This window comes from Cervus canadensis, chromosome 1, assembly GCF_019320065.1.
Source record: "Cervus canadensis isolate Bull #8, Minnesota chromosome 1, ASM1932006v1, whole genome shotgun sequence".
Lineage (NCBI taxonomy): Eukaryota > Metazoa > Chordata > Mammalia > Artiodactyla > Cervidae > Cervus > Cervus canadensis.
Genome location: NC_057386.1, coordinates 127,432,927 through 127,457,976, shown reverse-complemented (window position 1 = coordinate 127,457,976; position 25,050 = coordinate 127,432,927). Strand labels below are relative to the sequence as shown.

Genomic DNA, 25,050 nt, shown 5'->3' with positions numbered 1-25,050 from the left:
CATTGCCCCTTGTGCCTGCATCTTACCCTGGGTCCTCACCAAGGTTAGGATGTGAGGCCATTGGTGGGGCAGCCTCAGCAGTGCTTCCAAAACTCAGATGCCCGCCTTGCGTGCCGAGCACATGGCCCTCCGTCTATGCTCCAAACCAACACCTATTCCTCTGCTTTAGGCTGAAGGCAGATGGGGAGCCAGTGGGGATTAAACCAGGCTCGGAGGCCAACAGTCTGCAAGTGTTGGTGGGGAGGGGTAGCCCCTCAGAGGGGACAGTTTTGGAGAACTGTCCCCTGGCAAAGCTATACATCCAAGCGCACCCGGGTGACCACTCATGCCTCGTCACAAAGACAGAAAGGATTTGGGGCCGTCACCTTGCTCATTCCATGCCTCCACAGCCATGCCCAGGTTCCGAGCCTGAATCTCCCCTTTGTACACAGGAATGGATGGATTCTGGCCCATGAAGCAGGAGACGATGTCAGTGCCACCTGCCAGCAAAAGGAGATCCAGGACTTATAAGACCGAGACAACTGCTCGCGTTTTTCATTGGTGAACCCTCCAGGAGAAAAGACCCTGCAGGACAACCTCTCCGATTCTGTCCCCAGACAGTTGAGCCTCTTTTCAGGGAAAGAACAGGGAGGTTATTCAGAAACTGGCACAAACCTCCCAGGTCTGGGTGGTTTATTTTTTTTTTTTGACCAGGACTTCCTGCTGGAGGAGAAACCAGTGAACGACCTCCCGTGGTCACACTGAAATCTGAGACTGAGGTTCGTGGAAGATCGAAGTGTGGCCCGTTAGATCCGCCCGCAGGCACTGTCGCGGGAGATGGGTCATGTGCAAAGGCTCTTTGCTGCGGTTCACGTTCACTTAATCACCCGAGAAGCAGAAAGCCTGTGGTCCCAGGAGGGTGAGTCTCACGTGAGAGACAACGTGCTAGATGGGAAACACTCTGATTTCAGGAAGGAGCTTGAAAGGGAGGGTGCCATCAGAAGGGAATGGCATTAACCCCCAGACCTGGACAACACTCCCCTTGACAACTGTCCCCTAGGGTGGGCACCCGGGAAGGGCAGGGCCCCACGTGATTGCAGGGCAGGATGTCCTGAGGGCAGAGACATGCAAGGGTCCCACCCAGGTACACAGTGGAACCAGATGGCAGCCCAGGGAGGAAAGTGGGGAGGGTGTGAGCGGGGGTCACCCAAGGAGCCCCTGACTCTGTCCCTTCCTAGACTCGACGATCCAGACACCGGTGTCCACTCTCCCCTTTATGTCTGTTTGTATCCCTAAAAAGATAGCCTTATGATTTAAAAAGTACTTTTTCCTTAATCAATGCTCTATGTATATGGATGGGGTGGGGCAGGGGGTTTCAAAACCAACATAAAATGATTTGCTGAATTAATTCAGCAGAATTAATTCAGGTAGAGAATCAAAGTGTGAGGTCCTTCCTGCATCCTCCTGACACCTCAAGTCACTGGCTGATGCTTTTCACAAAAACGGGGAATCGTGTTCACTGCAGTGACCAGCAAGGTCGGACCAGCCCCCGGGGCCCCAAGGAGGCACAAGGGCGTGAGCAGAAGTGTTGCTTCCTCTGCTTCAGGATGAGAGCTGGGTTCACCGGACAGGGGCGGGAGGGCCGACTGAGATCCGAACAGGCGTGCTGCCCTGAGACGGGCTGGGCTGGCCTGGGAAGACGACCTTGTGCCCACACGACCACCACACCCCTGCCCACCAGGCGGGATCTAGGGAGGACCAGGGGATGAGATGGGGATGGTGGGGAAACTCTGGCTCCGGGACAACAGAACCAGGTCTGAATCCCACACTGGGACTTCCCTGGTGGTTCAGTGGCTATGAGTCTGTGCTCCCAGTGCAGGGGCCCCAGGCTTGATCCCAGGCCAGGGAACTAGATCCTGCATATGCTGCAACTAACACCAGGCACAGCCAAATTAATAAATTTTTGCTTTTTTTTAAATCCCACTCTGTGCCCTTGCTAGCAGGTGGTCTTGGGTCAGTCACTTAGCACGCCCAAACTTCATTTTCTCTTTTGTAAAGAAAATAGACTCTACCAGAATCAGTCATTTAGGGTCTAAGGTTACAACCGATGTGAGGTGCGTGTGTATATTCCTCACCCTGGCAAAGGATCAGGAACTGCTAACTCCACGTCTGCAGCTTCTCCCTGGAACATAACTACCAAGAATCAGCAACATCACCCGAGCCACTCTGCTGACTGTTTATCCCAACAGATTCAAGCTGGGTGGCTTGCTGGGTCAGAGGGTAAGCACCCTGAGTGGCCAAGCCTGGCCCCCAAGTCCTCTGATCCTTCCAGAACCCTCCCTACGGCACAGGCGCACACTGGGTCGTACCTGAGATGGAGCCCAGCAGGACGCTGCTCTTGATGCACCTGTAGACGTAGTCGTAGCTCTGGGCTTTCAGTGGGGAGCCGGTGGACAGGATCGTGTGCAGTGTCTGGAGACTGTGGGTTTCCACTACAGCCAGAAGCACCGAGAGATTAGAGCCAAATTGGACGCCCTCTGCTGGCTTGCAGGAAATGGGTAACACCGCGGATCTGATTTCATCTCCAGGGACGGATGCGCAGGGAGGCAAGCTTACCTGGCCTCATGTCTTTCTCTTCGAGCACAGCCAGCCACTTAGCACCCGTTCCAAGGATGGTGATGCTGACGGAAAGAAAACACCAGAAACCCGTCAAGGCTCTTCCATGTTGCAGGTAACCAAAGTTTTCTCCTATTAGTGACCCATTTAGAACAAGGCTGCAAAATCCAAGACACATCCTTTTTCTGGGCTAAACTGATACTTAATATTTAGCTGAAAGCAGGTTACAATACCTGCTACTCTGGGGCCGGCAGTGACAGGTCTGCAGAGCACTCGGGCTCTCATTAACCTTCGGCTCTACTTAAAACAGCTGTTTGTACATAAACCCACCATCTTCGGGGACACTTCCCTGGTGGTCTAATGGTTAAGAATCTGCCTTCCAGTGCAGGGGACAACAGTTCAATCCCCGGTCAGGGAATTAAGACTCCACATGCTGCACGGCAACTAAGCCTGCACTCCACAACTAGAGAAGCCTATGTGCTGCAAGGCCCTGAAAAAAAAAATCCCTATCTTCCCAACTGTAGGATGATCTCTTTCTGAGATCAAAGGAGATCACAGAGTCAAAACCCCTCAAATTCTGAGCTCACAAGATAATTTTCCAGGGAAGTGGAGAGGGCTGCAGGAGCTTTTGTTAGAAGAGGTGCCGTGCTTGGAATTGCTGACCCATCTTCTTCCCTTAAATCAGCTTGCGTTTGTCTGTATGAAACTTACAAAACTGCCCCCCTTCTTTTTGAACGTTTCAATTCTACAGTCCTTTATTCTTCGCTGAGAATGATACATTGTGCGAGTATAAATATTGTATTTTCAAGGAGAGGCTGTTATTTAATGTTCTGCTTCCTTCCATCAAGGCAGCCCTCAACATGAAAGCTCTAGCTTCCTAGGTAAAGGATGTTTTCTCCTGGAGGCCAAAGGAGGCCATAGAATCCAGGTCCCAGGACTGCCCTGACAGTCCAATGGTTAAGACTCCACGCTTCCAGTACAGGGGCAAGGGTTCAATCCCTGGTAGGGGAACTAAGATCCTACGTGCCATGCGGTGTGGCCAAAAAAAAAAAAAAAAATCCAGGTCTCGCCTCTCCTCTCTGGGCAGTAAAACTATCCCTTTACACCTGGCTGGCAAGATTCATTCCAAGGAGACAGCCACGCTCTGCTTCATGTTCAGAGGTCGAGACACACAGAACACTGGGTGACTCAGGGCTCCCTGGGCTGGGAGGTGCAGAATCCATGGGGGCGGGAGGAGGTGAGGGGGGTCTCAAAGCCACTGTCTTTCACGCTTCCTGTCCCTTATTCTCTTCACTCCTTGGGGACACCCTGCCACCACCAAAACCTCAGATGTCTCCTGGGTCATTGCGCCCTAATGATGGCTAATTTGGAAGCTGTGAGGTTGTGGAGAGCAGAAAACATACTCAAGCCCCTCCCCAGCCCCCTACCCCAGCTAATTTCATAAACTCAGAAAGTGTGTCTAATTCCAGATCACCTCTGAGGATTTAGGTCTCAGCCACTTCAGGAATATCTGTATTTTAAGAGAAGACCCGGGACCACCTCAAGCCACACGTACAGAGATCTCCAACCACACATAGGTTTCAGCACATCCCCCATCCGCCCCCTGCCCAGAAACCGAGGGCCCTCTGTGGTCCTGAAGGGTGCTTAATTCACAGAAGTCCCTGCAAACTGTGACCCTGGTTATGTGTAGAGACTGAGACAGCGTCCCTGGGGCCGGCCCACAGGCCTGCTTATCTGAAGAAACGGCGAGGCCTCCCCATCTGTCCCCAGGGTTTGCATAAGACGGCTTAAAAAACAGAGTCCACAAAGCGCAGCCGCCCTCACGTGGTGCCCAACACTGTGTTTAGCTAGTGAAGCTGGGGGTCCCCCCACGAGAAGCGAGGCGCTCCCAGCTCACAGGGTCGGGATCCAAGCCCCAGAGCCCCGCAGCGAGCCAGACGCAGACAAGGCGCCCTGTCTCCTCTCAGGTGCCCTCAACTCCGTGGCTTTTGGGGGATCATGAGCTCCCTCAACTCAAGTGACCCAGTGGTGTCTCGTTTCACTCAGGAAAAAACCACCCTGCAGGTATAGCCCGGAAAACCCTGGGGACTCAGAATCCCACCCTCACCTCTCAATCAACTCTCATCACCCCTCATCACGGAGCATCACCTCCTGTCCTGCCTCCCATATCCGGACCACAAGGGCCTCCTTCCAGCCTCCCCAACACCCCCATCTTGGTCCCTTCTTTCTGTCCTCGGGGTCTTGGCACTTGCTGTTCCCTCAGCCTGGAACATGGGTCTCCCAGTCCTAAACATGAACTGCCTGCTCAGTTAAAAACCTGGACAAAGACTTCAGAATTCTACCCTAACCCCAATCAGAATGTTCCCTGGGCTAGATTCAGGGAGCCTAGAAACACCCCAAAGAGGACAATCCATCCTTTAAGAGAGTCTTGTTCACATCTACAACATGATCGCCCAGTTATGAAACGTGTTAGTAAGCCTGTGAGCTGCCACAATGATAATCAACAAAGATTTTGTCTCTAAATGTATGGACATTATTTCCTCCCCTCTCGCCCATGTAGGCAGCCGGAGCACTGGGGTGTACTTCACGCACCCCTCACAGGTTGCCAGGTGGCACCTGCCTTGCTGAACCCAGCAAGTCAGCCCTCCCAGCCAGGAGAAAGGGCAGGTCAGAGGGGCCGGAGGACCACCGAGGCCACAGCTCAGCCAGGGTCCAGGGCACAGATCAAACCAGGATGGAAGGCGGAGGCCCAGCACGTGCTCACTAACAGTCCACAGGGCTGCAAACACATGCAAACTGGCCTGTGCATACCTGCACACGATCACATGCCAGCTCATATACACTCGCCCACAGACACGTGTGGGCCACTCCCACTTACCTAGGCAGCTCATATACACTCGCCCACAGACACGTGGGAGACCACTCCCACTTACCTAGGCACATGCGTACACATACATGCATATACACAGGCACATACATGCACACCTTCACACAATCAGATGCACACATACACTCATTCACGGACATGCATGCTCACATTCACACTTTCACACTCAAGTACATATATGTTCACACTTCTGCACATATACACACGTTCACACTCAAGCATATACAGGCACACACTTGTGCACATATACACACACTTTCACACTCAAGTGCATGAGACTCACACTTGTGCACATACACATACTTTTACACTCAAGTGCGTATATGCTACACTTGTACAGATATACACACACTTGCATATACTTAAACATATATATGCTCACACTTCTGCACATATACACATTCCCTCATCCACATGTGCACACAAACATACACTTACTCACACTCAAAGATGGGTCTCCCTGAGTCCTTCAGCCTTCAACTTTATCAGCTCTAAGCCCTGGGGAGGCACATTTGTCCCTCCAATCCCTTCCTGTAACCCCCACACACACACATCAGAAATGCCTCCACCTGCGCCCGGCTTATGGGTATTAAGGGCGAAGATCTTCAAGTCGCCTAAGTTCCCAGGGATTTGATTAACCTTTTGCTGGAAACAATCTCATTAGAAAATAACCTTCCTTGCTCATATCGTGAGCCAAATGTCAGAATTTAAATATTACCTAGGCCAAAGTTATATTTAAAATATTAATGGCCAAGGATTTAAGAACATTTGTGGCTCATTCTGTTTCCCCAGTGCGAGCAGATTCAAACGAAAAGTAATTAGACCATTTCAGAGTGTGGCTGACTTCCGGGCCCCAGGAGCCCTGCCAGCTGCCGTGTTCTCATTCCTGGAAACACAACCATTAGGCCAACAGTGACTACCAACCACAGCGGCGAGAATGCATCAGCCGGTGATGATTAATTCATCAGCCAACAAAGTGCTAATGAAACAGGGTCTTCTGACAGTTTCTAACAATGACGTTGGGGAGGGGGCTGGAGGATAAATGGGGCCACTTTGCCCTTCCCCTGATGTTCCACTTTAGCTGGCTCTGCCCCTGTCATCAGGATGCCCACCTGTCACCCTGTTAACAAGACTGCGGGGAGGCGGAGATGCCCGCCTGCAGCACTGGCCGCAGGGCATCTGGGCACACTGCTGAGTCCAGGAGACCCTCGAGGCACTGGCCAGCCCTGAGGGCTCGCAGCCAGGCTGCTGGGAAGGCCGAACACTGGGAACTCTCCAGGGACTGACCTGTCCTTCCCGGGATGAGAGGATCCACACCATCCCCTGACCAGGTTAGTACGTTCAGGCTAGATCACTCTCTGTCTCACCCCCGTATGAAACACAGCTCTAATAAACCCTTCTTCTGCCTCTCTTCTGAGCTGCTCTGCAAGTTCTTGGAATCCAGAGTTCCAGAAATAAGACCATGTTCCCTCTCCTGGTGTCCAAGGTTTCAGAGCTCACCCCTGGGCCAGGGGTGGGAGGGGGCAGCCTCCTCCTCACTACACAGATCTGACTGGTCAGTCCCTGTTGGGGCGCCCACCCCTTCCCACCCTCCTTGACAACTTCACCTGCCCTCAGCACCAACAGGTCCTCACACAGCCCCCCACCAAGAGGGGGACGTGGACAGATGGGGGGCGTGCGGGGAGGGGGGTTGTGAAGCATTCCAGAGACAGCAACAGACCCTCACAGCGGCCGCTCTGCATCTGAGCATCCCGGGTACTTACCCGATCCTGTCGACCAGATCCCAGAGCACGTTGGGTGTTGGAACCAGAGGGGAGCCATCATACAGGACCACGGCAGCTCCCGTGGCGAGAGCAGACACCACCCAGTTCCACATCATCCAGCCAACCTGGGGTGGACAGAAAGGAACACGTGTCAACCGAGCACCGGGCGGGCTCCTCTCGGCCCTGTCACTCAGCCTCTCACATCCCTAGAAGCCACCCGATGCTGAGCCAAAGGTGCCAAGAACTGCCTGTCCAAATATAAGATACCCTGAGCCGGCAATTGCCCATCAGGAGTTGATGGCATGGATCAACACACACATGTACACTAAGACATGTTGGAGAACATCTCCTGCAGCCTCGCTGGTGACAAGAGGGACTGAAGGTCACAGAGGTGAGAGTGGTCACGTGATGCACACAAGCCAAGAACTGGGTGCTGGAGTGGCCCATCCACGTCGGACATGGGGGACAGTGCCTGGCACCTGCAGCACCCTTCAGCCTCCAATAAATTCCTTTCAGTTTGAATGAGTCAGAGCCCCTTTACTGTTCCACAAGGCTGAGAACTGACCAGCCTCATGGCGTCTCTGTTAAGTTCCTGCCCCCCTGCCCCCGGCTGAACCACAGATTTCAGTCACATGACTCTCCTCCCCACCTCTACAGGCTCAAGAAATTGAACTAACAGTCAGTCTCCTTTGTTTCTCTGGAATTCCCCAGGGCACCAGGTCTCCCAGTGACAACCAAGGTCAACACAGGAGGACGGGCCAAGGTAAGGAGGGACCTTGGTGCCAATTCAAGGAGGCAGCCACCTGCGGGGAGAAGGCAGTGGCAGAGGGAGAGACGGAGATCGACAGGGAAGGATCCCACAGCAGAGGCCACTTGTGCATGCAGCCTGGGGTCCATGCACACAGCCTGGGGTCAGCTGCACACAGTCAGGGGTCAGCTGCACACAGCCTGGGGTCTCATGCATGCAGTCTGGGGTCTGGGGCACGCAGCCTGCAGCTTGAGCTGTACTTCTGACTATTGACACATGCAATGGGGGAGAAGCGAAAAGAAGAGTAATGATAAACGCCTCCCTACCTGAGTGAACCAGAGCCCACCCTGAGAGGGCACTCACCGTGGTATAATACAAGATGATGTCACTGCTGGTCATGTTGCCGTGAAGAATGTGTTCCTTCAGGTGCTGGATGAGCGTCCCCTGGGGAGAAGCGAGTGAGCCAAGCAGCTTCCTCCGGGGCACAAAGGCACGCACAGAACAGACGCCTGGCCCCGGAGCAGGAGAGGTCAGGGAAGAGGCAGAGTTCTGACAGCCTTGCCATGACAAGCAATCTCCCATCTCTCTGTCCCCTGACCCCTGAGACTCCCGGAGGACACAAGAGGAAACCCTGACCCTCTCCTGCCGACCTGCAGGCTCTGAGCGCCAGATGATTAGGCACCCAGGGGATCTCACACAAGATCCTGAAGCCAGACCAGGGACGCAGCCCCTCCAAAAACCCTGAAAAGGCTGGACCACTGCACTCAGTCTGGCCACAGACAGCATCCGCTGGCCGACAACAATGATAGTCCTGGATGTTTAGGAACCTTTGGGACTCACATATTAAAATGAGCCTTGCAACCCTTGTACCCAAGAGAAATAAAAAAACAGCCATTAGGAGATGACCCCTTTGAAGGCACAACAGAAACAATCCTACCCACGAGGGACTTCCCTCGTGATCCAGTGGTAAAGCATCTGCTTTGCAATGCAGGGGACGTGTGTTCAATCCCTGGTCAGGGATCTAAGATCACACGTGCCTTGGAGCAACTAGCCCACGTGCCGCAACTCCTGAACCTGCGTGCCACAACTAGAGACCGTGCACCTCATCGAAAAGCTTCCATATGAAGCACCAAGATCCTACAAGTGACAACTAAGACCTGATGCAGACAAATTAATTAACTTTAAAAAAAAAAAAGAAAGAGACAATCCTGCCCAGCAAATTCTCTAACTCAATACCAGAGCCCCTATTCCAGAGTCTGTCCTGGACAGCACCCTGTAACCAGGCCCGCAGTGGGGGCAACCTGCCTAGGGATGGGCCACACGGGGGTTGGGTAGATGGTGGTAGAAAGGTTGCTGGGAGGGTTCTCCAAGGCCACCCTCAGTCTGCAAGAGCTGAGATCCCTCAGCTTTACCACACATGCATTGTGGGCTGAGGGCCCCAACCCAGGACAGTCACAGGCTTCTTTGGAAAATCCCACAATACACATTGTTCTCACTCACAGTGGGTGAATGATCGTGTGGGGACAACACACATTTTGGGAATTTTTCTGATGAACGCCAACTGTTCACACGGCAAATTCTCAGAAAGGACTGGGAGCTCCCAGGTCAGACAAACCTGAGGCAAATCCCCTTCCCATTTCCCTTTGTACTTAAATCAGCACCTAAGCTTTATCTCTGCCTGAAAGGTATGCCTTTATAAGCCCAGCCTATTCATAACCCATCACATGTTGTTCATTTCCTCAGTACTCCCATTTTTTGTTTGTTGTTTGTTTTTGACCGTGCCACGCAGCTTGTAGTATCTTAGTTTCCTGACCAGGAATTGAACCTGTGCCCCCTTCAATGGAAGTTCAGAGTCTTAACCACTGGCTCTCCAGGGAAGTCCCATACCCTCACCGTGCGGACAGCACCAAACCGTCCCTTGCTTCTCTCTGTATGAACCTTTTGTTGTTGTTGTTCAGTCGCTAAGTCGTGTCTGATTCTTTGCAACCCCATGGAATGAGCATGCCAGTTTTCTTGTCCTTCACTATCTCCCAGAGTTTGCTCAAACTCATGTCCATTGAGTCAGTGATGCCATCCAACCATCTCATCCCCTTCTCCTGCCTTCAATCTTTCCCAGCATCAGGGTCTTTTCCAATGAGTCGGCTCCTTGCCTTAGGTGGCCAAAGTATGAATCTTAATGAGTCAAATTAATAGTTCTTCTCTTAATTTTTAAATATTTATGGCAAGTCTGAACACTTTCCCTGAGGGTCAGGAAATACAAGCAACGTGGTTTCCTGGAACTCAGGCAAGAAGACTCATTTTAAAAAAGGAAGAGAAGGAAGCTGTTTTCAGGCTCTTTCATGGGCTTAGAAAACACAAACCAGCAAACCAGGGCCACACCCTCAACAGCCCTGGAGGCACAGTCGGTGCTGGCAGTCCCATCTTGCTGTTTTCAAGTTTCCTCTCCGGATCACTCTTGAAAACAGGCAAGATGCTTAGTCACTTCTCTGGACGTGCAAGAGCCCAGTGAAGCCAGAATTAAGATAACTTTTCCTGACTTTTCCACACTCTAAATATACCACGCACGATGATTTTATGAGCCAACTACATTAGATCTAATATATTTTTATGTTCCACTCCTAAAAAAGTGACACTCACTAGGCAAGTAGCACTAAAAATAAGAATACAGTTGGGCATTTCAGTTTTTCCTAAAATGTGTTGTTTTGCCACATACACCCCCCGCCCTCGCCTGCAAGGTTTCTAAAAACCCTCATCTCTTTGGCTAGGTATTAGGCTTCTGACCAGGTGGACTGGGGTGCCCCCTCCAGGGGAAGCATGACGCCAGCAGCCACACCTTAGAGTGGGCACTCCAGATTCAGTGCGATGCAACAGGATGGTTTGAGCAACAGGAAGAACTCGCTCCTAGAGGCCACGAGGCTTGGCCAGTGTTGCTTCCAGAAATCAAGGCTTTGACCCCTGATATCCCCTCCCTCCCACCCCAGGGCTTCTGGGAGGTTGCCCGCTGTATATGAACAGGCTGTGTGCATCTGGTGGTTATAATTCATAACCTGCCATTGGACCATTCGTGGATCCAAATCTAGGTAATGACAAAGCTGTGTTATGTGTTAACTCCTTTCCACATTCAGATGAAGACACTGTGTAAAGAGCTGTGTAAGGAGTTAATGTGATTCCAGTCTAAATGTTTCCTTCCTAAGGCAGGGATCCAAACAGCTTCTAGGTGCAGAGAACATCTGTAAAAGCTAAATGAGCTAGGATAAAAGAAATTTTATACTTCATCTTCAAATACAACCATCTGACCAAGCAAAACTAGAAAGCTGTTTGAGAACGTGAGGTCTCTCCACTCAGATAATCCTCACGCCTCCAGGAGGGGAGGAAGTGAGACTGTTAGGGTGGGCCATCATCCACTGTGACTGATGTTCTTACAAAAAGAGGAAATTCAGACACCAAAGAGACACTGGGGAAGGCAGAGGGAACAACTCCCCCCGTGATCCAGCTGCTATGATGTTGTGCCCCCAGTGCAGGGGACCTGGGTTCAATCCCACTGAGGCCTGTGGCAGCCATATAAATAAATAATAAATATTTTTTAAAGAGATCCATCAGGGATGTATATGCACAGAGGAAAGACAATGTGAGGACACAGAGAAGGTGGCCACCTGTGAGCCAAGGAGAGAGGCTCAGAAGGAAGCCACCCTGCCCACACCCCGATCTTGGATGTTCTAGCCTCCAGAACACCGAGGAAGTAAATCTTTGTCATTTAAGCCCCTCAGGTCCATGCTATTTTGCTAGCACGGACTTTTGACTAACACAGCTTGGGAAATCCTTCAATTAGTTGTACTTTGTAATGTAACCTATTAACAGGGAAGAACAAAATCTGATTCCACGATTTCTCTTAAAGTCTGCTCTCCATTGCTTTTGTTACTATAATCACTAAAAAGATGCTATCTATAACTGTGAGCATACATAATGGCTTGCCTTGGGGAACCTGCCCCTCTGCCTGCACGTTAAACTAAAGAGCCTTTGCTCAGCTCACAGGATGACATTCTGACCCAGTCCACCTGGGAATGGCTGCAGGAAAGAAGAAATTAACACATCCCTTTCCCGAAACTGGGTAAGTCAGGAGATATTTTGCAAGATTTTCAGCCTAATTTTTACTTTACTTCCTCATCCCCTCCCCCTTCTGTTCTATCAAAGAAACTGCCCTCCAGACCCTGATAACATGGTACTCTACAGCCTTAGCCCGCTCGGATGCCTGGCTCTCTGAATGAAGTTGCTATTCCGTGCTTCACCGTCTCATCTCCCGATTACTGGACTGTTATGCAGTGAGCAGATTGAGCTTGGATTTGATAACAACCCAGTCAGTGCCTTTCAAACTTTTTGACCCCAGTCCACCATCAGACAGAAGTTTTGCGATGCTGCCCTGCACCTGCCCATCCACACCTGCACCTACATGACAGTTTGGGGAAACCACACCATCCCCTCCTAAGACCTATTATGTGCTGATATTTCCTGTTCTCATCTATCCCGTTTCCTTCTGTCTAAAATGTGGCAAGACCCATCCACTGGGCTCACGATCCCCTCAGGGATCACATCCCGTGGTGATGGGGTCACAGCAGCAAGGCCAGCATGCCTCCCTCGTCTCGCTTGACGATGGATCTCCTTGTGGCATCCCACCAGGAAAGCGGGGATGGGGTGCCACCTTCACCAGCAGGGAGTCCCCGAGCAGACCTACCCCGGCCGAGTGCACCATGCACTTGGGTGCTCCCGTTGTGCCCGACGAAAACATGATGAAGAGCGGGTGGCTGAAGGGCAGCTGCTCGAACTCCAGCTGCGGGGCTTGGTCGCCTTGCCCGGTGGCCAGGAAATCCTCCAGAAACACACTGTGGGCAGAAAGGCACAGGAGAACAACAGTGAAGGTTCTAGAACGTTGCGGGGTAGGGGGCAATCTGCTGAGTCCTCCCATTCGTTCCCCTCCATGTCTACCTGGATGACAGCCTGGACTCTGGGACCCACCTGTCTGAAAGCTTTTGTGAGGGAAGGGAGAGTCAGGGCTCACGGACTACGCTAACTGAAGGAAAATGGAGTGAAATTTTTGCTTTACTGGTGCCACTGACAGGGACCAAGGGCTTTTCTCCCGAGAGTCTAAGTGCTTTAATATTAAACACAGCGGAGGGGGACCGCTTGCAATTAACACGCCGGCTGTTTATGTGCAAATTCTGCAGGGGGGGGGCTCTGAACTGATGCTGGAGTCCTCAGAACTCAGGCGCCTCCCATTCGCTACTCACCATCTGATTAGCAAATGCCTTGTTCCCCAGGTCCCTCAAGGGGAAGTGAGAGCCAAGTGGGCCTGAATCCTTCCTTCCCCCCACGCCCATCTCCCCAGCCCCTAGGAGAAGGGAGGGGAGGAGGTGACAGGTTTAGAGATCTCTTCTGACATGTAAAGGTCACAGCGAGAAGGTGGGATCAAGGTCCCACACGAGAGTTTCTATGACAGGAATCCTGCCAGACAGTGATCCTATTCTCACTGAACCCCTATATCCTGAGGTTTACAATGGCCAGATGCAAACATCTGTCCAGGAACAAGTAACACTCAGCCCAGCTGTCGGCTCTGGCCTAAACAGCCTGCCCTCAACTGTGCCCCCAAAGCTGACGCAAAGCCTCACTGCGTGTGATCAAGGGCCACCGCAGGGGCTGTTTTCTGAGCTTCTGCTCAGGACAGCGGAAGCCGCAAAGCCACGCTGGGAGACAGGTGATTTCTCTCTTTTGAGATCAGCAGGAAAAATCAATCCCTGAACCCCAGCCCTGTTACTCCACTGGTGTAGAAGGGAGAGAGGGGAGAGAGAAGAAAACAAACAAAGCTACCGTTTTGACAAATGGAACTTGCTTTCAAGGAAAGGGGAGAACTCAGTTCAACTTGGCTGGCAACAAACTGCCAATGATGATTACTCTGAAATATTTTCAAACGCATGCACACTCGAGTGAAGAACTGTGCTGGCTCGCATGGGAAGGCATCATTAAAGATGAGCCTGCCTCCTGGGGGAGGCGCGGCCATTTGAAAAGGGGACCACAAATAATTCAATTCTGAGCAGTAAATAAGCAGAGTCCTCCTCTCCAGAGTGTCAGGAAAATTATTCACTATGGAACCCTCCAGCCAATGAAAGCCCCCACCTCCCATCCGAATCCCATTTATATAAAGGGCCCGATCTAATCAGATGCTTCACACAGAGAAAAACCTCTTCTTTCCACTAGTCTATAAATCACAGAAATAGTGATGACTTTTGTTGTTTCTTCTAAAAATGAAAAGCCAAAAGGGCAGTCCCGTTACAGGTCTCTGCACACAGGCACAGACATGCTTTCAGTTTATCTATGGCACCCAGCAATTGAAAGCTGGAAAGCAACGGGGCCTGATTTCCAGAGTGGACCGGTGGGGAGGGAGGGCTCTCCGCATTGTCTGGAGCTAAATGAAGTGGTGGATGTTAATTCTCCTGGATGCTCTCATTTTACACCAATCACCGATAAACACATACAGAAAAATAAAAGCCGGGCCACTGTAGGGCCAGCAAACCATCATGTGTTCCTCCTGGCCTCTGGGCATTATGACTCCATCAGTAAAACCAAGGAGGGGAAGGGAGGTGGGAGGGAGGTTTAAGAAGGAGGGGACATATCTATGGCTGATTCATATTGATGTTTAACAGAAACCAACACAATATTGTAAAGCAATTATCCTTCAGTTAAAAATCAATAAATTTTTAAAAAGGGAACTAAGGTTGGGTGTAAGTTATCAAGGTCGACTGGGTTCCCACAGTCTCGGGGACAAGCCCACGCCCCCGACTGGCCTGTTAGGGACCTACACGTCCTGACCCGGGTGCTCCAGAGGACACAGCTCACTCCAGCCTGGGCTGCCACCTGCTCATAATGACAGACAACATTACTGACAGCTAACTTCGTGCACACTGCTAAGCCTGAGAGGAAAGTTCTATTATCCCTACTTTACAGATGGGGGAACCCAGACACAGCAGGGTTGATCACTGGTCCAGGGCCGCACAGCTGACATATGACCCAGAGCCGTCTGGCTGGAGGCCACAGCCTTCAGGGAGACTTTGCTGCAGCTCCTTTTAGCCTCTGGAATCCTGGTACCTGCAGCTGCCCCCCGATCTGCGCCACCTCTCAAGGCCACTTCAGGTGTCGCCTCCCCCAGGTTCCACAAAGAAGCAACTGTGCTCATGTCTCACTTCCTGGGCACTGCCTGTCCCCTGACTCAGCGAGCATGGCTGTGTCTACTGGGATCAGTGGTCACAGATCACCCTTCCTGCAGATGTGCCTCACCCCCGAGCTTGACTGTAAACTTGGGGACAGCACACGAGCTTTATCCTGCTCATGCCCCAGGAGGTGCCTGGATAGACCCGCTCAGCCATGTCCACCCAAGAGCAAGGCCTCCACACCCCCTCGCTCGCTGCACACAGCACACACAGGAACCCCACCTGTGGCTCTGAGGCTGCTCAGAGACTCTTGCCCACAGCCCAGACACAAGGCTAAACGGATAGGTTTATCTGCGCAGGTAAACACGTCTGATCTCAGAAGTCTCTCCTTGGGACTTTCCTGGCAGTCCAGAGGTTAAGACTCTGCACTTTTACTGCAGGGGGCACAGGTTAGATCCCTGACCCGGCACTAAGATCCCACAAGCCAAGAAGCGTGTCCCAAAAAAACCTACCTCTCTTCAGTGATCTCTTTAAAAGAGATGAAAGGTGGACAATAAGACTTTCAGGAAGAACCTCTACTTGGAGCAAATCATAATCCATTTTATTGATGCCTATTCAGAATTAAGGTGCTCACCATTCTATTCAGTGCTCAAGGCCTGAAGTCTCTTAGCTTATGAATGTCAGAAGAGGAAAGGAAGATGCCGTTAACAAGGGGGACAAAAAACAGGTTCTAAAATGAAAAAGTATGTATTAAGCATGTGAATGGCAACCCATTCCAGTATTCTTGCCTGAGAATCCCATGCACAGAGGAGCCTGGCGGGGTCCATGGGGTTCCAAAGAGTCAGACACAACTGAGTGACTAACACCAACACCAGCTTTCCTTTGTACATATGCATATATATATACACACACACGCATACACATATACATGCATAGACACCATGTACATACACACAAAAGTGCACACGTGTGTGTAAACACATACACACATCCACACACATATGCACGTGAGGATACACTTTAGACACTATTCAGAACTGCTGTGGCCAAATGGCCTGGACCCATCCAAGCCCACCACCACTTCCGAGGGACAAGAGACAGGAAGAGTGAGGATGTCTGGGACAGACTCAGTTCTGCCACTACGTCACCATGTGGCCCCGAGGGACTCCCTCTGGCCCCCGGTGCCCATCTACAGAATGATGATTTTTTTTTTTGGCTGCACCAGGTCGCAGTTGCAGCACTCGGGATCTTTCCTTGTGGTGCACGGACTCTATAGTTCTGGCTCGCGGGCTTAGTTGCTTAGCAGCATATGGGGTCTTAGTTCCCAGATCAGGACTTGAACCCGAGTCCCCAGCACTGCGGGGTGGATTCTTAACCCCACCAGAGAAGTCCCTATGGAATGACAATTTTTAACAAAGATAACCTGCATCTCCAAGATGCTCCCCCTCCAACTGGAAAGAGTCACAGAACCTGCTGCCCGGTGGGGCCGTGACTGTTCCATGTGGAATTAGTGATCAGCATGTGGCTGGCTCACCTATTTGGAATCTTGGAGATGTCTATCTTCTCTCTGGAGGAGATGTAAGGAATCAGTACCACTTTTTTCAGGTCTGGTAGTCCTAAAAGCAGGGGGAGAAGAACACACAAGCTTATAGACCCCGACAAACTTAGTCACTGATCTTTCTCTTTTCTGATGAAATGTAAACAACCTAGGGCTGGGACTGCTCCATTTTTGTAGTTCACAGCTCCCAGGGACTCTTGGGAGCCCTGGGGCAGGACTCTTGCCCCTGCACCCCGCCCCCCACACCAGCCCACGCACCCTTAACGACCCGCTGCAGCTTGTCCATGTGGTTGTGCTCTTTGCCATTGTACACTACGGCCTCCACGGAGAAGATGAGCTTCGGCTGGATCTGAGAAAACCGGTCCAGAACACCCTGGGGTGGAAGGAGAGAGCCATTGTTGTACAACTTCCCTGGAGGTCCCAGGGTTAAGAATCCGCCCTCTGATGCAGGAGACACGAATATGATCCCTTGTTATGAGAAGGGGATGACAGAGGATGAGGTGGTTGGATGGCAACACCGACTCAATGGACATGAGCTTGAATATACTCCAGGAGTTGGTGAAGGACAGGGAGGCCTGGCGTGCTGCAGTCCATGGGGTCGCAAAGAGTCAGACATGACTCTGCGACTGAACTGAACCAAACTGATGACCTAAGATCCCACTTGCCCCAGGGCAGCTAAGACCACCCGCTGCAAACTACTGAGTCTGCAGAACATAAGCCCTACCCCACCCCACCCGTGCAAAAAGAAACACCATTAATGCTCAAGGAAACATTATTGCTCATCCAAAAGGCAAAATCTCCCAGCAGCCCATGGGACCGCTGTATCTTCAGGAAAAGAAAAGGGAGCATGACCACCACGCCAGCCATATCCCTGCATTCCCATCACCTGGAGGCCAAGAAAGACAGCCAAGCAAACCAGACACGCACACGAGACAGGATCATCACTTCACAGAAAGCATCAATGCAAAGAACACCAGATGGACTCACAGACACACACTGAGTCTATCAAATGGGAAAACAACATGGTGTTTGCACCACCACAATGGTTCCCCACTTTACAGAAAGAACCTTCCAACACGGCTCCTCTGGTGTATGTAAGGGAAGGCTCACCTCCCCAAAAGGAAGCTCTGTATGCAAAGCGGTCCCACAGTTTGGTTCTCCTTTGATCTTCAATGACAGAGGTACCTGAATCCTCCAAATGACACTTTTTGCCAAGCAAATGGATAAAACCATAAACATGTACACTCATAAACCAGCCCATTTGAAAAAGCAGGCTCTCCACCCCCAGCAGTCTGCTTACACCACACACGGAATCACCATCCCCCTCAAGCACATCCTTCTCACTGAGAGAAGGCACACCTCTCATGCACACTGACAGGTGTAGCCTCGAGACACAGCAATACAACCTGCACGCAGCCCTGAGGGTGACAGGCACAGGCTCTCACAGTCTCCCCTCCGGCTCCCCCTCCAGCCTGCCAAATTCAGACTACGGCACAGCCATCTTCATCACAAAAACAGCATCTGGGAAGACATCACCGGACTCCGGACTCCTGGACCAGCACGCCTGATCCCTGGCATGTAAGCCCAATGTAGCAGCTCAAGGTCAATGCCTGGGGTTATTCCAGGGATGTCAGGGATGTCAGAACCTCTGTGTGAGGATCTGATGGATAGGGTCTCCACCCTGGCTGCAGGATACAGGCCACCTGTGGCAGGACGACTAATTAAACTCACCGGGTAACTGATTAACTGGCCTGGAGTGGCCCAGGCACTGCTTTTCAGAGTTCCCCAGGAGTCAGCAAAGCACGTGCTTAAGATAAGGGGAAGCCAGAGCCCCTAGGAATCGTCTTGGTGACAACAGTGTTGAGGTGGCCTGGTAATCTGGGCTTTCACAAGCCCCTCAGGTGATTCTAACACATGATAAAATTTGTGACTCTCTGGGCTAAAGAGTGAAGAACTGAGATTCTACTTTCAATGTCATCCATTTTCAAGACACAGTGCCACGCAACCAGAGTTCCTTGTCCTTGGAACATACAGTCTATCTGGGGGAAAGTAGCAAAGCAATTAAATGTTACTGTTTCTAATTTCCAATTGGTTTTAGTGAACTACACTCATGGTTTAGGTAGCCAGGAAAACAAAAAGATAGAAGAAAGGAAGGAATAAAGTCATAAGGAAAAATTAGTGATGGATTTGATCAATAAAACCAAAATCTGTTTTCCAAATAGATCAATAAAATAAGCCTCTTGACAAATGTAATCGAGAAGACAGATAATATTTCTAGCTAACACACAGTACTTATTACATATCAGACACTGTTCTGGGCACCTCACTAATATTCACTCACTCAGTGCTCTGACACAGCATTATTATCCCCATATTACAGATGGATAGACCGAGGCATACAATCATCCAAAGTCAGAAATCACACTTTTCTACAGAAAGATTAATCAATGACCAAGCACTATGTTCAGTGTTGTTAACAAACTGCCAAAAGCCAGATGAAGAGGATGATTCCCCAAGAAGACATAAATTTATCAAAAATGATCTAAGAAGCAGTAGAACACCTGAAGAGATAATAACCATGAGAGAAAAAGCAGTCACAGGTCTACCTCTTAACACAGACACCAGGGAAGGACAGAACTGCACGCAAGTGTCACCACATCCTCCAGCACTAGAACATTCCTTTCATATAAACCATTTCAGAAGACAGAAAATGACAGAGAACAAGCAAACAGAAAGAGAGATTGCCGACCAATGTAATTTACCACACTAACAGATTAAAAGGGGGGAAAGCTTATGATTATCTTAAAAGCTTTCGCTTTCCTCACACAAAGCTTTACTAAGCTGGATACTTCCTCACTGATAAACAATGTCTCACAGAAGTCTATGGCAAATACGTCACTCTTGATGGAAGAGAGTCCTGGTGGGACATCATCCCAGGCAGTCCAGTGGTTAGGACTCCGTACTTCCACTGCAGGGGGCCCAGGGTCGATCCCTGGTTGGAAACTAAGATTCAGAATGCCACAGCATGGCCAAAAAAAAAAAGCATCCTGGCAAAAAGCAGAAACCAGCTTCCGTGCCCAGACTGCCACGGTGTCCTGGAGTTTCAGCCAAGCCACGAGCCAGGAGCTGGTAGAAAGGAGCCACACAGCAGACAATAGAAATGGCTATGTTGAAAAAGCCCTTGAGAACCACCAGGAGAACCAAGAGAACTGGGTTAGGCAAGGTGGCCACGTACAAACTCCACAGAGCGGCACTTCCCTGGTGGTCCAGTGGTTAAGACCCTGCATTTCTACTGCCGGGGGTTCAATCCCTGGTTGGGAAGTAAGATCCCACATGCCAAGCAGGGCATGGAAAAAAAGAAAAAGAAAAAGAGGGAGAGAGACAGAAAACAATAGCAAGCTCCACACAGCAAAATAAACAGTATTCCTGGACCCCAGGGTTTTAAGAGGGGAGGACAGTCCTCTCTTAAGCTGGGAAGAAAATTTTTGCCTATGAAAACATTTACATGTACTGAGCGTTCAACATCCACATTTCCAGCTGGTGGCAGGCACTCATGCATCTGCCTTCATGTCCCCAGCAGTGGGCTGGGGCTACGATCAGCTCCACACTCTTGCTGAGGCAGGACCAGCATCATTTGCCCAAAGCTTCACCACCTGCCAGCGGCAGAGCTGGGGTTGCAGGCTGCTCCATCTGCCACAGGGGCTGGTGCTCTTAACCACGCCACTGCCTCTACTAAGGAAAGACTGACCCTCAGGACAGGAAAGCGACCGGGCAGCAGAAAAGAGCCAGGGCTGGGGTCCCCACAGACTGAATCAGGAGGAGGAAGCAAGAACCACGGCCAGAGCATCCCAGGAAGCCTCCAGAGAGCACCTCCGCTCAGGGGCATCAGGGGAGCAGGCTTCACAGTCAGGTGGAAGCGGAGCAGCAGTTCTGAGCCAAGGGTGCCACGAGAAGAGCCCAGGGCAGGGGGAGCCAGCCCAGGGAAGGGAAAAAACTTCTAGAAAGTCTGGGGCCAGGGAGGAGCAGGATGGGGTCAGACAGCAGCCCTGGAAGGCAGCAGGAATTTCTACATGACACCTAGCATGCTTCTGGTGGACTAGCCCACACAGGCAGAAGGACCAGAGAGCAGTGACTTGGGGCTCAGACATCACGGACGTGACCCTTGGTCACAGGGAGAAAGAGCAGACAGCAAAGACAACAAGTGTTTCAGAACCAGTCGGAACTGGGCACCGTGGAAAGACTCAGAGACCCCACGACATGGTGGTGGGGTTCCTGGTGGGTCGAGCTGGGATCTCTGAGCATCAGAAACCAGCGGTTGGTCCATTCTGATCCAGGAGAGGGCTGCTCATTCCTGACTGCTCTCATGTTACAATGAAACGAACACACCTGTGATCATGCAGCTGACCCGATACGGCGCTTAGCAACCAACCCAGAGCTGTAACCAACAGCCAGGCCAGTGCTGGATCACATGACAGCCACCCAGAGTGGGAACAGCTCTATTGATGTTCACGTACGTACATGTGTGCACAGGTACACACACACACACACGCAGCAACCTGAAAGCATTCTGTAAGAGGGAGCGCTGCAAGCTACTGGCCTGGCTCTCGAATGTGTGGATATCAAAGGTTGAGCTACCCCAGCCTCTCTGAAAAAGCCACCCATTCAAAGGTAAACAGTGACACAAAGGAAAAACCAAATGTCAACACACACAGGACCTGGAGGTCTTGGTGAGGCTGGAAGGTTGGGGACCTGAAGAACAAGCACCCCACCCACCTGGAGATGTCCCTGAGTCCACTGCGGTGGGGGGGTGGGTATTCAAGCAGAGAGGGTGGGAGAAGTGGAAGTGATGGGAGGAAGGGTGAGGTGACGGGCAGGGGTAGGGCAGACCAGACCCAAGGGGTGTCAAGGGAAGTGAGAGATGGCCCCCAGCATCCTCGAGCAAACACTGAATCCCCACCCTGCCCCAGAACAGCCCATGCAGACAGGCACATGGCCTGGCAACAGAGGGGGTCCTGTCATCACCAGCCTGGCTAGGCAAGGAGGATACATCTGTGGGCAGGTGAGTCCACATGTATGGAGACCCTGCCCCCATACCTGTAAACTGCCCAATAACTATCCCCCACGCGTGTGCCACAGGATTAGAACCTACTTTATAGTCACTAACGATGTAACCCCGTCACAAAAAAAAAGTTAAAATCAGGAATTGCAAGAGAATGGCAATTTTCCCTTTATTATAGGGATTTTCAGTGATCTGCAACAGAAAATGAGTCAAAGTAGGAAAAACATTTGTACTTCACTGCAAATTTCAGAAACAGACCCTTTACTGAAACTGGAGGACCATCTAAAAATGGTGATGCCGGAATTGAGAACAGTAGCCTCTTTTTTGTTTATTTATTTGGCTGCACTGGGTCTTAATTAAGGCATGCAGGCTCTTTAGTTGCAGCATGTGGGGTCTAGTTCCCTGCCCAGAGACCAAACCCAGGTCCTCTGCACTAGGAGCACAGTCTTAGCCACTGGACCACCAGGGAAGTCCCCAGGAGCCTCTTTTTTAAGTAGAGATTTGCACACCACTGAAGAGGACCGTCGCAGGCCCACAGGACTCCCCTCTCCCACCCCAGGCCCCATCTCATCATTAACTCGCAGTGCCTTCCTGCAGGTTTTAGCTACTGGAAGAAAACAGAGAAGATACTGAGGCCCTGGGGTCCTGCTTTCTACCAGGTCCTTGCTGTGTTTAGTTGCTCAGTCGTGTCTAACTCTTTGCAACCCCATGGACTGTAGCCCACCAGGATCCTCTGTCCATGGGGATTCTCCAGGCAAGAGTACTGGAGTGGGTCTCCACACCCTCCTCCAGGGGATCGTCCCAACCCAGCCAGGGATCGAACCCAGGTCTCCCACATTATAGGCAGATTCTTTACCGTCTGAGCCACCAGGGGAAGCCTACGGGTATCGATGCCCACATGAGCAAGTGCTGTGGTCCAGGTTACTTGGACCAGGGCTTCCCGGACACAGGGCTCACCCTTGGGAGCTGACAGGTGGTACCAGCAGCCGGGGGGGCCTGAAGTCACCAAGCTGATACATGAACTGTCAGCTGCTCCTCACTCACTCCCGAAGACTGTGCGCATGACTGTCTGCCTCTGGCTCTACACCAGGGGCTCAGCAAAACGAGGACCACCTCCCAGAACTCAGGGCAAACTGAAGCATCTTAGTAGAAAGAAGTTTGGCCCTATCATTTTCTAATGGAACGGAGGGCTCTCCCCAGACTCAGGCTGTCGCGTGGCAAAGATTTCCCTGAATCAAATGTGCTGAAGGTCGAGGTCAGAGCAGAGCCACGCTGCCATCTAGTGCGCACGCACGTCCGACAACAGCCGCCACATCAGAAAACCCAAACCAGCCTCAACCCAGGGAAGGAATGCCTGGGACGCCCTCCAGCGGCACCCATGGGCTGCGTCCTCTACACTACAGGACCTCGGACCAGAGTCGGCCGGAGTGGCCTGTGGTGGTGACATTCCGCACAGGACAGGCTCGTGAGAACAGGCGCAGGGTCAGGGTCAGCTGCTGATGCTACAAGCAAGTGGGAGGTGCCCTGTCCCCTAATGCTGCCCCGCCCTGCACCTGGCGGCTCAGACCTGCCACCAGAGGCCAACTCAGGACCTCTACTCTCTGAAGCTTGTGACGCCCTCAGGCACAAGCTTCAATCAGGCTCTAGAAGGTCACAGCCACATCCTCCTGCCACAGAGAGCTCTGCCAACATCTCTACAACTGCTTACAAGTTCCAATTCACTCAGAAACACCCGCCCCCCGGACTTCCCCGAAGGTCCGGTGCCTAGGACCCTGCGCTCACAATGCAGGGGGCCTGGGTTCAATCCCTGGTCAAGGAACCAGATCCCACATCAGGAATGTCTGACATTTACTAAGCTCGGGGGTGGGTCAAGCGCTGTCCCAACCCTAGATGGGCATCACTGCTGCTGTCCTCACAAGCCCCCTGCGGTGTGTCCCCAGGAATGGGAGCCTGGAAGCAGCAGAGCCCGATTCAAACCCAGGCAGGAGCCTGCCTGCTGGTAACCTCCATGCCACATGCCTTCTCCAACCCCGAGGCACCTTCACCACTTCCGGGCAACACAGCTCAAGGGCTGCTAAGGGATTCAAGGACAAGAGTGCCCAGGGACTGGCTCCCATAAGGATGGCCCAGTCCCAAGCTCACATGGCCCCACAGAGGGCCTTGGGGATCGAGAAGTCACCCCAGAGCTTCAATCTCAAGTCGGTCCTGGAGGAAGGCAATCTGGCAGAGGCCCAGCAAAGCCCCAGGAGGCACAATCACGGCCACCAGTGATGAGGGCCGGTATGACCACCCTCTCCCTGAACTCAGCAGGGCTCGGTCCTCACCCCATGGGGCAAGGACTGGCCTCAGCCAATCACTTCACTGCTCCAGGCCTCCATGTTACAGAGGCACATCTGTCCCTCCTCTGCGTGGTGCAGGGGAAAATAAGAAATACCGTGAAATTTTTTCCAGAAGAGCAAGCCTCAGGACAGACATCGGTGTCAAGCTCACACCCAAAATGCCTGGCCCATGGACCAGGCACATGGGTCACAGAGCAAGGCTGGAAAAGTGCCATCACTGTATCTATCGTCCAAGTGTATCAACCCTCCCACACCAATCATGGGCCCACACGGTCTACACTTGTTTCATGAGACTCTCTCTTTCCACTGCCCCTGCCTCACACATGAGGATAAACAACTCGCCTAGGGATGTACAGCCCGCAAAGCCAGGCCAGCCCTTAGCCCCTGGGCTGCTCTGACAGATGCTCAGAGCTGGGGCCATGCCCAGGGCAAAAGAAGAGCAGTCTGGGAAGATGCCCACCATGTCCCCTAACAGGGGACTGTCCTTGTGGCTCTGCAACCAGGAGAGGTCCCTGATCGGGAAGTGGAGAGTCCCAGGAAGTCCTGCTCGACTGTTCCTTCCTTCCCCGTGTGGGGCTCAGCTTCCTGCCCCTGCCTGGGTCACTCTACAGCTGGTGCCCACCTGGTCCTGGGTACCCTCCAGGTTTAAGGGAATAAAAAGGCTCAACCCGCTCCCACATAGGGTGCAAAGCTCAGGCCCAAAGTAAGAGATGAGGGCTTCTCTGGTGGTCCAGTGGTTAAGAATCCACGTCGTAATGCAGCGGACACCGATTTGCTCCCTGGTCTGAGAAAATCCCCCACACCACAGACCAACAAAGCCCGTGTGCCGCAACTATTGCGCCTGCGCACCTACAGCCCGTGCTCCACAAGAGGAGCCACCGAAATGAGAAGCCTGCTCGCAGCAA

General features: G+C 51.8%; 1 protein-coding gene across 2 annotated transcripts in view; it reads right to left on the bottom strand.

The window, feature by feature from the left end:
- AACS (acetoacetyl-CoA synthetase) overlaps positions 1–25,050 on the bottom strand; it is a 53,262-nt gene that overhangs the window by 10,885 nt on the left and 17,327 nt on the right. For both annotated transcript variants that reach the window (XM_043442682.1, XM_043442672.1), the window contains exons 6-13: positions 17,006–17,120; positions 16,724–16,805; positions 12,723–12,870; positions 8,357–8,437; positions 7,246–7,370; positions 2,596–2,660; positions 2,349–2,471; positions 366–479 (exon numbers count right to left, since the gene is read on the bottom strand). In XM_043442682.1, the coding sequence (XP_043298617.1) occupies positions 366–479; positions 2,349–2,471; positions 2,596–2,660; positions 7,246–7,370; positions 8,357–8,437; positions 12,723–12,870; positions 16,724–16,805; positions 17,006–17,120 (853 nt within the window). The remainder of the gene's footprint in view (positions 1–365; positions 480–2,348; positions 2,472–2,595; positions 2,661–7,245; positions 7,371–8,356; positions 8,438–12,722; positions 12,871–16,723; positions 16,806–17,005; positions 17,121–25,050) is intronic.